This window comes from Chenopodium album, chromosome 20 (genome assembly GCF_948465745.1).
Source record: "Chenopodium album chromosome 20, dcCheAlbu1.1, whole genome shotgun sequence".
NCBI lineage: Eukaryota > Viridiplantae > Streptophyta > Magnoliopsida > Caryophyllales > Amaranthaceae > Chenopodium > Chenopodium album.
In genome coordinates, this window is record NC_137853.1 from 41,544,914 (window position 1) to 41,560,798 (window position 15,885).

At 37.5% G+C, this 15,885-nt stretch overlaps 1 protein-coding gene and 2 pseudogenes across 1 annotated transcript; all 3 read left to right on the top strand.

The window, feature by feature from the left end:
• The first annotated feature begins 441 nt into the window (after positions 1-441).
• On the top strand, positions 442-5,642 carry LOC145597271 (pentatricopeptide repeat-containing protein At4g01990, mitochondrial pseudogene; annotated as a pseudogene).
• A 1,411-nt stretch (positions 5,643-7,053) lies between these two features.
• Positions 7,054-11,932, top strand: LOC145597272 (pentatricopeptide repeat-containing protein At4g01990, mitochondrial pseudogene; annotated as a pseudogene).
• A 382-nt stretch (positions 11,933-12,314) lies between these two features.
• Positions 12,315-14,550, top strand: LOC145599360 (pentatricopeptide repeat-containing protein At1g02370, mitochondrial-like). Its single transcript, XM_081655753.1, has 2 exons — positions 12,315-12,660; positions 13,138-14,550. The coding sequence occupies exons 1-2, from the start codon at positions 12,346-12,348 to the stop codon at positions 14,365-14,367; spliced, it is 1,545 nt and encodes a 514-aa protein (XP_081511879.1). The 5' UTR covers positions 12,315-12,345; the 3' UTR covers positions 14,368-14,550.
• Positions 14,551-15,885: the final 1,335 nt, after the last annotated feature.

The window sequence follows — 15,885 nt, forward strand, 5'->3', positions numbered from 1 at the left end:
TTCTTTCAAAAAAAAAAAAAAAAAAACAATTTTAAGGGCCTTGGGAGTATTTTTGAGTAAAAAATACACAATACTTCATAAAACCCTTTAGGGGGTGTTTGGTTCAAGCATATTAGGTATAAGGTATGGGTTTGGAATGACTAAAACCCATACTTTGTGTTTGTTTCTTGAAATTTCATTTTTCAAACCCATACCTCAAGGTATGGGTTTTTGAAACCCAAGGGGGGAGGTGGGTATGGCTCATACCCATTTTAGGTTTAAAATTAAAAGGAAAACTATCATTCCTAGATAAAAACCAAACACATGAAATCAAGTATCAAGTTCCAACCCCATACCACCCAAGTTTCATTCCTTATTCCAAACTCATACCATTGTTTGAACCAAACGCCCCCTTAACACTTAAACCCCAATACCAAACCACTATTCACCATCACCAAGATGATGCTACAATCACTGAAACACAAATTAAAGCTCACAACCACCATCACCCGCCTCATCTCCGGCAACTCTCTACTTCTCCGGCGACTTTCCACCGCAACATCACCACTTCCGTCAACAAAATCGCCAGAAAACCGCCATTATATCTCCAAACAAGTTTTACAGAAGAAATTATGGGCAGTGTTGAACACAAGCCAAACGGTTTCAGATGTTCTACACCATATTATTCGAAATGGCGAGCATTTCACTAACACTGACTGTCACGAAAATATGGGGTAGAAGCAGTAGCACGGGGTTGTGAAGAGTTTTCAGGCACAAGAGAACCCTCACCAACCTCTAATACATATTCCAAATCATCAAGAAAATCGTGATCAACACCAACATAGTCATTAGGCACACTCTCGGCACCCACAGTAGAAGAAACCGAATCACCATCTTTCACAAACGGGAATTCATTCTCATGGAATTTAACATCACGGGAAACAAAAATATCAGCGGTTTCCAAATCATACAACTTCCAACCCTTCTTGCCATGAGGATAACCCACAAACACACACTTCCTACTCCTAGGTGCAAATTTGTCACCCTTAGCTTTTTGGTTATGAGCAAAACAAAGACAACCAAACACCCTCAAAGCATCAAAATCGGGTTCTTTGTCAAAGAGAATTTCATATGGGGTTTTATTGGCTAGCAAAGTAGAATGAGTACGATTAATCAAATAAACCGCCCCAAGGACACACTCACCCCAAAAAGTAATCGGCAAATTACCTTGAAACATCAAAGCACGACTCACATTCAATATATGTTGGTGTTTACGCTCTACCCGACCATTTTGTTGAGGTGTGCCAACACAAGAGGTTTGGAAAAGAATGCCATTTTCAGTAAAATATGGGATCATGGGTTTAAATTCTGTGCCATTGTCACTCCGCACACACTTAACATTGACATCAAATTGACACTTAATCATAGCAAAGAAAGAGCAAAAAGAAGAATAAACTTCGGTTTTGTCATTCAATAAATAAACCCAAACACCACGTGAAAAATCATCAACAATCGTCAAGAAATAATGGGCACCACAAGTAGAAGGCGTGTTATATGGTCCCCACAAATCACAATGTATCATTTCAAGAATATGACTAGCACGACTATCACTATCAGGAAAACTGGCTCGGGTCTGTTTAGCAAGAGGACAAATTTCACAAGCTTTATGTAAACACTTAGTACCAGTAGTACCTCGAATAGTAGGAAGCAATTTGATAATTTTTTCCGATGGGTGCCCCAAACGTCGATGCCACAACTCAAATGTAGAAATCTCTTGACTCGGGAGTGCACATACTTTTGGGAGACGCCGGAAATAATATAGTCCATCTATCCGTTCACCGCCTCCAATTAAGCTCCCCGAGGATTGATCCTGTATAGCACAAAGAGAATTAGTGAATCGAACAAAGCAATTAAAATCATCAATTAACTTAGACACCGAAATCAAATTACAATTTAACTGCGGAACAAATAGAACATGTTCAAGAATAATTCCATCCGCCAAGAAAACACGACCCTCCTTTGTTGCAAAGGCTTGAGCACCATTGGGAAGACCAACGGGGCATGATAAAATGGAGTGAGTATCAAATAATGAAGACTCGTCACCCGTTACATGATGTGAGGCGCCCGTGTCAATAATCCAAGATAGAGAAAAATAATCACCGGTAATACGATCGGAAGGAACTTCAAATACCCCACCCACAATTGGGTTAATGTCGGCAGTTTGCTTAGAATGAGAAGTAGCAACAACATACTTATTAAATACTCCACCCAAAATTGGGGTAGTTGTGGCAGAGTGATTAGAAGACAAATTAGCAGCATCATACTTATCAAATACCTCAGAGTGATTAGAAGAAAAAGTAGCAGCGTCATACTTATCAAATATCTCACCCAAAATTGGGGTAGTGGCGGCAGATCGAGGTAGAGTAGTAGCCAGAGAAGAAGAACTACCATATTTTTCAAGCCACCATTCGGGTAGCCCATGGACAAGAAAACAAGTGTCATAATCATGACCCGATCGATTGCAATGGGTACAAATTATTTGTGACTTAGCATTCACCGTTGTTGATAGCAATGTAGCAAGTCGACAATGTAGAATAGAAATTCAGAAGAATAATTCAAAAGAAAATTTCAGAAATTCAGCAAGATAGCGATGTAGCAATTCGACAATGTAGAGTAGTAGCAATTTAGAATAGAAATTTAGAAGAAAAAATTCAGAAATTTAGAGTAGAATTTTAGGGTTTTTAGAGTATTTTGGCTCCGATACCATGTCACGAAAATATTTTCCGTAGTTTCATTAGAGTGTAGAGTAGAGTATTTATACAAGTAATTAGGGCTCAAGAAATAGGCCCGTTAACTATACAATATAAACACTAATTATAGGCCCTAACATTGACCTTCGTGCTTGCATACATACTCTCCGCAAATATGGCCACTACAGCCAATGCCTTGAGGTTGATTTTTTTTGCTTTGCTTCATTTATTTTGATGTTTCTTGAAATGGGTATTTGAGAAATTAGGGTTCTTGTGATTATCTGATTCTGGGTCTTGAGTTATCATCTCGAGACTTTAACGAACTAAGCTAGTTGATATCGACTCTATTTTTGTGAATTACTATATGGGTAAACTATATATATGTACAATTTTGTTTTTGCAATGCTTAGTGATAGATTCTAAGACTCAAGTTAGTGACTTTAGTTTTTCATGGTTGATGCTTAAATGAAATAGATGGTTGCTTTTTTGATTAAGGATTGAGAATTTATGAAGGGTAAGGTAAGGGGTATTTTTAGGGAATATTGTTGTTAGCTTAGGTTTTTTTAATTTGAACATAGGAATAATAGGAAATGAAACAGATGGGATCATAAGTATCTTATTTGCATTGCTTGATGAAGCAATTATTACATTCTGAATGACAAACCATGTAGGACGAGTAGTCGAGAAACCATATATATGAACTGACAGGAGTAACAAGACATCCTAATATTTGTTATCCTAATTGAACAGGAAACTGATTCAATGCTACTCTATATATGTTTAGTTGATTGCTTGATTATACAATGGAAATTGGGGAACAAAGTAGTGTGTAACTCTGGCAAATGTACTCTATGTTCTACATGTTACAAAATTTGACCTTTATGTAATGTATTCTATATTCCACATGTTACAAAATTTGACCTTCATTTGCTGGTCACTTCGCGAATATGTATTCATGCTAGCTCTTAAAACAGATGCACTGGAATGAGCTTGATTGCCATGCTAACTTGACGTTGCTGGTTAAGTGTTGAATATTGCAGAACTTGTTTAGCAATTTATTTAGGCTAACAGTGTTGCATCTGTTTGAGATAAGCTTCATTTTGTTGTATTTGATCAAAGAAGGCGACCAAGTTAAATGTAGGGAGTATATGATTTGGTTTAATTTCCCATGAATGTGAAACAAATGTGGAGCTATTTCGTCCTTGACGATGGGCTTTAAAACTCATTATTCAGACTGCTATCTGCAAGTCTAGTCTTTAATGGAGTACTTATCATTATTCTAGAGACAACTGGTAAAAGTGTAATCTTTATTACAGAGTACTGCAATAGAAGTGCCCTTTGTCAAAGTTGTTGCTCTTATCTTTTCTATAGCATGTCCTTTTCTCTTCTTTATATCTTCATATCCTCCTGACATCGCTTTCTGAGAATAGCTCATGTATGGATTATGATTTTGACATATGGATAAAAATTGAGTCCAAAATGTTTCAACTGCTGTTAATGTGTCTTTGCCTACTGAGGTTTTCATTATGCTGAATATGAACTGCAATTCCCGCATGATATTTGCATTCAATTCTCTCTCTTTTCTATTGAATTGCTACTTTAGATTTTGTTATCCTTCTGGTCTTGAGTATGCTTTTAAGTTACTGCACTCCTAATTGTAGGCACTTCTATCTTTGATTTTTGCAGATACTTGAATGGATGGATAAAGGTAGATCTGAATATTCAGCTATAGACTATAGATTGCGTTTGAGTTTAATGTGTCACGTTAAGAGCATTGATGATGTTGAGAAATACTTCAACAGCATTCCTAATGATGCCAAGAACCATGATACATATGGAGCATTTCTAAATTGCTATTGTACTAAAATGATGACGGATAAAGCATTGGCTGTTTTCAAAAATATGGATGAACTGAAATATGTTTTTAATAATATGCCCTTCAACAGTCTCATGGATCTATACATTAAAGTAGGCACGCCGGAGAAGGTGCCATTGCTTGTAGAAGAGATGAAGCAAAGAAAAATTCCACTTACCAACCTCACTTACTACATCTGGATTCAGAGCTATCGATATGCAGTTGACCTTGAGGGTCTTGAACAAGTTATGCATGAAGTTTATGAGCAAGACTCTGTAAGGGATGATTGGAAAATATACAGCAACCTTGCTGCAGTGTACATCGAGGCTCATCAGTTTGAAGAAGCTAATACTGCCTTGAAACGAATGGAGGAACTTTTTGATAATCCAAGGAGTGTTGACCGCAAAGCATACCATTGCCTGATTTCCATGTATGCCAAAACTGGTAATTTAACTTCTGTTTATAAGGCATGGGAGAAACTGGTGTCAAATTTTGAAGTTTGTCATAATGCAAGCTACCTTACAATGCTTCGAGCCTTGTCAGCGCTAGATGATATTGAAGGTCTCAAAAAATTATTAGAGGAGTGGGAGACGGGTTGCTTAGCTTATGACGAGAGGCTACCAGCTGTCGTTATAGGTGCTTACCTGAGGCATGACATGCTTGAAGAGGCTGAACAGCTGCTGAGAGATATAAAAGTTAAGGCTGATCGGCAACTAAAGTTTGCCCATGTCCTTTTCATGAACTACTTCCTGGAAAAACATCAATTTGATTCCGCATTGAAACATATGGAAGCTGCAATGGCTGCCAAATGGAAGCCAGTAGTAGAAAAGCTTGATCCTTTCTTCAATCATTTCAAAGAAGAGAAAAATGTTGATAGTGCTGAAGAATTTTGCCAAAAGTTAGAGAAAGTCCAGCCTCTCGATTCGAGGATCTACTTGTGGTTGCTTCAAACTTATGCAGCTGCAGGTGAAACAGCCCCAAATATGCGTCAAAGGATGGAGGGAAGTGGTATAGATATTACCCCTGATCATGAAGAGTTGCTCCAGAAGATATGCTAGCTATGCCCTTTACACCTCCAACTCCCCTGGCAAGTTGGCTCCCTGTTCTGTGTAATCTTTTGAATAATATTGCTCAATTAGATATGACCGAATTAACTTAGGAGTCACAGTTAAGCTTTTGTTTGGAGTAATGTTGAATGTTATTTCCAAGAATTCCAACCTGTAAAGGCTGTAATTCTGTATACGATCACTATCAGCAATAGAATAGGCACGAACAAGTGATATTACTGATATGAATAAGAAATTATTCATGTAATTTTGTTTTTGCATTATTTATTTTCCTTCTCTATTAAATTGATCAAACATTTTAGTCTTATGTAAACTTTATCCAGTAGGAGTCATGTCCATTAAAGACAGTCTATTAAGGGCCTTGTAATATTGGCTTTAATCGTGTACTCATTGTGCTAGCCTACTCAATAACCAGGTGTAGTTGCCTGTTATATATTTCTTTTCTCATGTACAAAAATTGAACAAATTTATTTCGCTCATTTCCCAAAATAAAGCAAGTTTTTTTTGCTTATATTCTATTGAGTGCACAATGAGTAAATTCACAAATTATTCATGAATAATAAAAGCAAAACCGACTTGCTAGTTTGTGCAAATTTATCAAAATGTACCTATGCATGCGTGCAAATACGAGTAATTAAAATTGGTTTACCCCGACAAATGATTAAACCGATTGTATGGTGATTAGTGAAGAAGTTGGTCGCACCTCGTAATCCCTAATCACCCCTCCATAGTAGGGATGTCAATAGGGCGGGGCGGATGTTGGCTTTCCCATCCCCATCCCCACCTAACATTTTCATCCCCATCCCCATCCTCGCCCCGGCGGGTACAACTCCAAAACCATCCCCGCCCCACCCCCCACTTGGATATCCATCCCCGCCTAATCCCCACCAAATACTCGCCTAATCCCCACCCAAGACCCACCAAATTTCCGTGTCTCAAATACACAATCCTACATAATTAATACGGATTATAATATTAAAAAAAAATTCTTAATATTACACACATTTTTGTTTATAATACTAGTATAAGTGTAGTACAAAATATTATAATTAATATTTATTTCACGTAATTATTTTTATAAAATAATATAAAAGTATATAGCTGTGGGTATGAGGTGGGATGGGGCGGGTACGAAGTGGGGCGGGGCGGGGCGGGGATGGGGCGGGTACAACTTAAAATCCACCCCCGCCCCATCACCCATGACGGGTATCGTTTTCATCCCCATCTCCGCCCCACCACCCGCCAAACCGAGACCCATCCCCACCCCACTGGGGCGGGGATGGAGCGGGTCTCCTACTTAACCCGCCCCACTGACATCCCTACTCCATAGTCCATCCATAACATAACAACATAAACCCTTGATAAACCCCAACTCCAACAGCATTACCAAACAAACAACACAATGTTTTTACAATCACTAAAACACAATTTCAAGCTCACAACCACCACCTTCCGTCTCATCTCCGGCGAGTCCCAGATTCTCCGGCGACTCTCCACCGCCACACCACCAGTTCCGTCTAAAACTCCGCCGGATATTCGCCGTAACATCCACAGAGAAGATTTGCGTCAGAAGATATGGTCGGTGGTAACTTCAGGCGAAAGGATTCACGATGTTTTATTCAGGATATTGCGAAATGGGGAGCAGTTTCTTAAGACTGATCTTATATTTTGTCTTAAAGATTTTCGTAAGATTTTCGTAAGGTTAGGTTTACTTTTGTTTCTGTTTTGGGTAAATTTATGCAAGAAATTTGATTTTTTGTTTCTGCCCAGATTTTATTTTGCAATTTTCTGAAATGGGTATTTGATTAATTGTAGATTTAGCTAGGTCTTGACTATTGAGTATAATCCAATGTTTAAAGTTTGCATTTTTGTTTGACTTAGTTAGGGATTTTTTCTCTCTCTCATGTATGAACTATGAAATTATGAATGAATTTGTAATGTTGATCAATTGGTGGTTAAAAAACTGATGCATATGCAAATTGCAATGCTTAATTTAGAATATTCTAGGCTCTAGCAGGTAAACTTGCTGCTGATTTTTACTATGAACTATGAATTAACTGTGTGGAACTTTTATTATTATGCAATGGTTGATACCTTAGTATATGGACGGTCGATTTCTTATATTGATGATTGAGAATGCATTAATGGAGGAAAATAGGGGCGTGAAACGAGATTTTGTTGCTGTTTGTGTAAATATAATAAAGGAATTGGTGGAGATACAATGGAGAGGATCCTTATGTCTATTTGTAGTGCTAAATGAAGCAAAAACTACATTCTAAGAGACAAACTAGTGGCCGACTAAGTCAAGTCGGAGTTCTTGAAGATTTTCAATACCTAATATTCTAATAATAGGTTCTGTGTGTTTGATGAAAGTTGTTGGAATTTTGGCATTAACTTATGGTTTAGGCAATAATTAGGCATATGAGAGGTCTAAAAGGCTCAATTTTGAATAAGTCCAGACAGCTTTAATAAAATAATAAGGACAGTTTAGATGAGTTCAAACATGTTCACAAATTCTTAAGTGAAAGTAAGTTCAAGTAATTGTAGATAAGTTCTGATATATTTATAAAGATATAAGTCAAAATAATTTGAAGAGAATACGCCCTTTATTTTGCTGGCAATATAGTAGTTTAAAGGGCTTATATCTTAGCATAATCATAGGGTTTTACTGGTACACAACTCTTGCAGTCTTGCCAATTTACTTGCAAAATTCTACATGTTATTCCGAACAAATCTTTACCTAAATATGTTGGCACTTGGCAAATATGCATACATGCTTGCCTGTCGATTGTGAATCTCACTATGCTTGTTTCGCAATTTGTATGTATCTGACCCTATATGACAAATATGAGTAAATAGTTTTGCTTCTACTTTGGTCCTATATTTCTTCAAAGATGATGACCAAATTGATTGCAGGGGGTATATAGCTTAGTTTTATTTCCCATGATTATAAAACAAGTGCAGATCATTCTGTCTTGGAAGGCGAATCTTAAAACTAGAATTCAGCCCAATATCTATGATATCCAATCAAACCTACTATCCATCATTTTCTAGATAATAGTAGCCCATACAACAGGTTAAAATGAGTGTTCTTCAATCTTTTATTATCACACTGGACGATATATTGATGCTCCCTGCTTCTTTCTGGCATGCATTAGTTTGTGTTCTTTCTCCCTCCTATCTATAAATCACGCCCCTATTAATAGCTTCAATGTGTGTTCTGTCTATAGACATGTGTGCATAACCTTCTCCTTAATCCTTCCTCCTATGTACTCTAATGGAATGCTCCTATTAATAGCTGTCTTAAATAGCTATCTAATTTTGACTTTCGACTGCGAAAAATTGAGGACCTGGAACATCTTAATAATAATCAGGGGATTGATGATCGTTACTCCTTCAAGGGGAGGCCATGGCCATTGAGAAAGTAATATCCTAGGGTAGATTTGTAATATGTTAACACAAGTCCCATATTATTCTATTATAACAACACAATAGCTTATAAAGAATAAGTGAGTTGCTAAAATGAAGCATAATCAATCAATCAAAGCCTTAAACCCATAAGTGGGGTCAGCTATATGAACCAAAAGTGATTATTCCGTAATATTCATTCACAAAAATCTTCCTCCTCCTTCCCTTATGATCAAACCTCATTCTCATGCAAATTCATATGCTTCATATCCTTCCTAACTCCTTCCAACCACGTCATTTTCGATCTCCCTCTACCTCATTTAACATCTCCATGATCCCACTCTTCGTACCAGTACACCCTTGGTCTTTGTCTTACATGTTCTAACCAACAATGTCTGCAACACCTACTTTCTTGCGAATAACTTCAATTCTGATTTTATTTCTTAGAGTGTTCTTGCACATTCATCTTAATATGCGCTTTTCCGTAACCTCCATTTTTTAATTTGCTCCTTAGAAGCTCAACATTCTATACCATAAAGCAACACTAGTCTCACGGCAGTCCTATATAATTTCCCCTTCAACTTTAAAAGAATACTTTGGTCACATAACACTCTCGTGTTCGCTCTCTATTTAAGCCACCCCGACTAAATGCTGAGGGTCGGTCTTGATTAGTGTCACCATTTTTATGGAAGAACGACCAAGATATTTAAAACACTCACCCATGGTCAAATCCTTTATGTCCAAACTCACTACATCATCGCTTATTCCCCTATGTTTACCAAAGCGGCGTACCAAATATTCAATCTTGCTCCGACTAAGCTTAAACCCTCTAGATTCAAACCTTTGCCTCCATTGCTCCTATTTGGCATTAACCCCATCTTGAGTTTCATCCACCAAAACAATATCATCCGTAAACAACATACACCATGGAACCTCATCTTGAATTGGATTGGTTACTCCATCTAGAACCATTGCAAAAAGAAAAGGGCTTAACATAGACCCTTGATGCAATCGAATTGTAATAGGAAAATCTTTTGTCAACCCACCACATGTCCTCACATTTTTTTTGACACATCCTTAACTAGGTCCACCGTCCACATACCTTCGTGGGATACCTATCTTCAATTTTACCCACCAAAGTACCTCAACTTAAATTACCAAAATTTCTTTTTTCTTTTTTTTTTTCTCTAATTTAGGAGCATTGCTACAACTTTCTTTCTATTCTTGTCAAAAAGATTCGTATTAATTTTCCCATTTAGTTAGGAACAGAATACCTGTTTGAGATGATTTGATTGTTTGTATTTATGAGCTACTTGTAGATTAGAATTTTAACTCCATCACAGTGTTAATTTTTGCATTCTCTCTTTCTTTCAAATTGCTACTCTTAGGTTGTTATTTTGGTGTTGAATATGCTTTCTGCGTTGCAGATACTTGATTGGATGGGTAAAGGTAGATATGGCAATGCTGCTACAGACCATGCATTGCGTATAAATATAATGTGTAAAGTTAAGGACATTGATGAGGTTGAGGAGTACTTTGACAGCATTTCTCCTGATCTCAAGAACCAATATGTATATGGAGCACTTTTAAGTTGCTACTGTACTAAAATGATGACAGATAAAGCATTGGCTCTTTTTGAAAAGATGGATGAACTGAACTATGCATCCAATGATCTGACCTTCAGTAACCTCATGAGTCTTTATATGAAAATAGGCCAACCAGACAAGGTGCCTTCTCTTGTAGAAGAAATGAAGCAAAGAAACATCCGACTAACCAACCACATATACTACATCTGGATTCAGAGCTATCGATATCGTGTCAATCTTGAGGGTCTTGAGCAAGTTATGCTAGAAGTTCAAGAACAAAGCTCTGTAAAGGAGGATTGGCAAATCCATAGCAACCTTGCTGCAGTGTATATAGCGGCTGGTCAGTCTGAGAACGCTAACGCTGCCTTAAAAAAGATGGAGGAGCTTTTTGACAAGCCTAAGAAAGCTGACCGCAAAGCATATCATTTTCTGATTTCCATGTATGCCAGTACAGGTGATTCAGAGTCTGTTTATCAGGCATGGCATAAACTGAAGTCAAGATTTAGTGTTTGTCCGAACATGAGCTACCTTGTTATGCTTCGAGCCCTGGCAACACTAGATGATATTGAGGGACTCATAAAGTTTTTGAAGGAATGGGATACGAGTTGCATAAATTATGATGACAGACTCCCAACTGTCCTCATAGATGCTTACCTTAGGCATAATATGCATGAAGAGGCTAAGGATCTGCTAAAAGACGCTGAAGATAAGGCTGAACAGAAAATAAGGTTTGCTCATGTTGTTTTCATGAACTACTACCTGGAGAAACATAATTTTGATTCCGCTCTGAAGCATATGGAAGCAGCAATGGCTGCCAATTGGAAGCCATTAGCAGATAAGCTTGATCCTTTCTTTGAACATTTCAAAGAAGAAAAGGATGTTAATGGTGCTGAAGACTTATGCAGTAAATTAGAGGAAGTTCAGGCTTTCAACTCGAGGACCTACTTGTGGTTGCTTCAGGTTTATGCAGCTGCAGGTAAAACAGCCCCGGAAATGCGTCAAAGGATGGAGGAAAATGGTATAGATATAGGTGCTGAGCATGAGGAGTTGCTGCAGAAGATATGCTAGCTGTCCAATGCCCTGGGCATTTTTCTTATATGTTTTAATTAGAGTTGCTGAAGCCTGAAGTAAGTATCCCTGAATTAACTTAGGAGTCAAAATTAATATTTGGTTTAGTGATGAAGTTTTAGAAACATGCAACCAGTAGATTATTGAATTCTGTTGATTAGTGATGTTATATTTTTTGAAATTTGATGTCATAATTAAAAGAGTTGTTATCTTTAAGATTCTTATGAGTAAATGCCAAATATCTCAAAGGATATACTAATAAAGCTGTCTATATGTACTGCCTCCGTTTCAAATTTTTTTCAACTTTGGGGTATTATTTGTGAGATATAAAATATTCCAAAGTTGCAAAAAACATGAAACAGAGGTAGTAAGTTATTTGACCATTCTAATATTACTAAAACCGCGTAAAGGGATATCCGGGAAGATTTTGTGACTGGCGTGAGTGGTTGTACAACACTGCGTGACTAATGTAAGTGGTTTTTACACTACATGGCTAATGTGAGTGGTTGGTACAGTACGACAATTATTTTGGGAGAGGATTTGAAATTTGAGTCTAATTATTGTCTTTTAGCTGAGACATCCAGCTATAAAACCCCGATGATGGGCATGGGAGCTAACAAAAAACATACAAAATGATGCATAGACTCTTAACCAAAACAAGGTCTTTACACACCACCAGGCGTGTGACGATTCCGGCAGGCTCTCACCTTTTCCGGATTCATTTTTCAACAACACCGAGCTTTACCCCTGAAAATCCACCCATAAGGCGTCCGGAATTCAGCAACCATAATCTTTACAGTAGATTATCGTTGGTGCGATCCACCGGCGAAAAAGTTTCTGATGTTTTGGACCAGATTTTGAGAAACAACAATCAATTGAAAAGGGAGGATCTTGTTCAATGCATTTTGATGCTACGTAAGTATGGCCATTACCAGCTTTGCCTTGAGGTAACTTAACTCATCCTCTTTAATTTTGATATGGGATTTAGCCAACCCTTGTGTTGTTTTGACATGCACAGCATCTGGCATGAATTACATTTCCTATGATATTTATCTCATGATTCATGACAAAATCACATGTCCGATCCGTTGGTGTTGTTAATGCTTACTTTTTCTACTATTAGCCTTTGATACGCATTGAGTTGTTGGCATTGTTGTATTAGAAATTCTCCTAAGTCCTGATCCCTTTGCCTTTTCTGTAATTGATTCTAGATTGTATCCGTGCTGATGATGCCTTTTCTGTAATTGATATGTATACATATATGGTATAAAATGAATTTGGAATGACATTAGTGAGACTGAGAGTAATCTGAGTATTAATTTTTGTGCTTGTTTCACTTGATTATGATTTTGCGATTTTGTTGATTTGTGAGTTTTTTGCCCCTATTGATAATATGGGAATTGAATTTTGTGGAATTGCTTTAGATTCTGGAATGGATGGAGAAAGGTCAAATTGGTCATTCAGCGTTGCATTTGAGTATGATATGTGAAGTTAAGGGTATTGATGAAGCAGAGGAGTTCTTTTATAGTCTTCCTCCTGATGAGCAAAACAGAGATACATATGGTGCTCTTTTGCGTGGCTACTGTAATGAGAAGATGATTGATAAGGCATTGGTTCTTTTCAATAAGATGGATGAGATGAATTTTGTATCGAGTGAGGTGGCCTATGCGCATCTTATTTCTCTCTATATGAAAGTGGACCAGCCTGAGAAAGTGCCTCCTCTAATACAGGAGATGAAGCAGAGAAATATCCCCATAAGCTGTGTGTGCTACCAACCATGGATCCTAAGCTATGCGTGTCTTAATGATCGTGAGGGTATAGAACGAGTCATGGAAGAGGTTCGACTACAGAGATCTGTAAAAGATGAGTGGCTTATATACATCACTTTTGCTTCAGCATATCTCAAGATTGGCCAGTTTGAAAAAGTTGATCAAACCTTAATACTGCTTGAAGAAATTTTAGATAATTCATTTGATGATCCTGACAATGTTGGATATCATGTTTTAATTAACCTTTATGCTTCTTTAGGCAGATTAGAGGCTGTTAATAGGATATGGGAAAAGTTAAAGTCAAGATCTGACGCCTATGACAACTTATGCTACTTAACTATGCTTCAAGCCCTATCAAAATTGGGTTATATGGAGCTTCTGAAAAAGTGCTTCATGGAATGGAACTCCAACTATAAGAGTTATAATACCAGGATACTTACTGTTGTAATTGGTGCTTTCCTGAGGCATGACTGGTTTGATGAGGCTAATCTGATTCTGAAGGATGCTGCAGATGGAGGTGGAGATAAAGCTTGTGCTGCCCATGTCACTTTCGTGGATTACTACTTGGAAAAACGCCAGATTTACCCTGCTTTGAAGCATTTGGAAGTGGCGCTGGCTAACCAATGGGCTTGGCATTCATTTGCAGGGAGGCTTAATAGATTTTTTGAGTATTTTATAGAAGAGAAGGATGTTGATGGTGCTGAAAATTATTGCAAAATGTTAGAGAGAAGCCAGCCTCTTGTTCCGACGACCTACTTGGGGTTGCTTCAGACCTATGCAGCTGCTGGGAAAACGGCACCTGATATGCGTAAGAGGATGGAACAAAGTGCTATAAATATTGGAACCGAGCTTGAGGAATTGCTTGAGAAGGTATGCCCTAATTGAGTTAGGTGTTGCAGATTTACAAGCTGTGGAATATCCTGAAACAGCTTCACTGTTTTGGGGGGCTCTAAATAATGTCAGAGAATTGTTTCTCTCTCATTTGAATCAGACTGTTTGAATTCTAATGTGATGTTATTTATGATTGTGTCATTGAGCCCTGTTTCTCTTTTATTTCTTTGTTTTAATATGAAGTAGACATGATTTAATACTGCAAAGCCTACAACAGTTCAGAATGCATACCAAAACACAAGTCCTTATTCTCGAATGCTCTTTCCAGCAGTGAACAATGACTACTTGTCTACAGTAGTCTGTAATGTTTGTAACGAGACCAACAATAATGCAGACAACACACTTTGACCTAAGCTGAGGCTTGTTTATGTCTAGATGCGTGTGATGATGCATACTGATAAGGCTGAAGTTAAGGTTTCTTCTGTCTGCTTGATTTGTAATACATTGCTGCATTAGCTTATGTCTTCTTTCTGTTTCTTATCCTTTCAGCATTCTATTTATTTTTTCCCTAAAATTGCATGGTGTTTGGTAGGCACATTGAAGCCCTTGCAAACTTCCATGACAGGCTGTTGGTCTAAATCTTTGCAAAAAAGGTTATTTTGGCCTCTATATTGTATAGATGATTCAGAAGAATACCACTGGCCTGTCATGAGATCTAATCTTTAGTGGCTTTAACATTGCATGCTGTTGTGATTTCCACCATCAAATACTGCAGGACAATAGTCTATATGCCTCCCTTTGTTTTAAATTTCTTTTACCAACTAGCTTAACCTGTGTTACATATGCATTCCAACATTTACAGGTCAGAATTCTTTCAATATAAACAATTTACTAGGAAAACTGAACTTACCGCCTTACCCACAGCCTTCTTGTCAAATAGACCACTAGTTTTATCTGTGTTACATATGCATGCCAACATTTACAGGTCAGAATTCTATCAAAATCAGCAGTTTACTAAGGAATTCTGAGCTTACCCACATCCTTCTTGTCATATATACCAACAGTTATAACTTGATAATCCGATAACTTCTGAAGCATATCATTCACAAGCTATTCTTATGATTTCAAGCCATTTTAGGACCTCTCCAACAGTTAGATGTCGAGTCACTGCATCTTTAGGAACAACAGTAATTTGTTCAATTTGTGGTCTTGTGGAGTGATTTAGCCATAGCCTGTGCATTTTTGCTGCAGTTATACCTGTGAGATGGATTGAAATGGTTTCTCAGATATCCTGCTTCTGTTTGAAGTTTGATCATATTCTCTCTATGGGCATATCCTGTAAACTAGATGGATGATTGTTCAAGACAGAATATTAATGCAGTTTCGCGTAAATATTTGAGCTGTATGTATTCTGCAACTTTTCCCGTTGGAAGCACAGTTTCAAGCACTTGGTATTATAACTGAGTGTAAAATGTTTATTTTGGAGTGTTAAAAACATTAAATCACTCTTATACAGTATTTGGTAAGACACTGTATTTCATAATCAATCAAGCAGACTTTTGATCAGCAAAC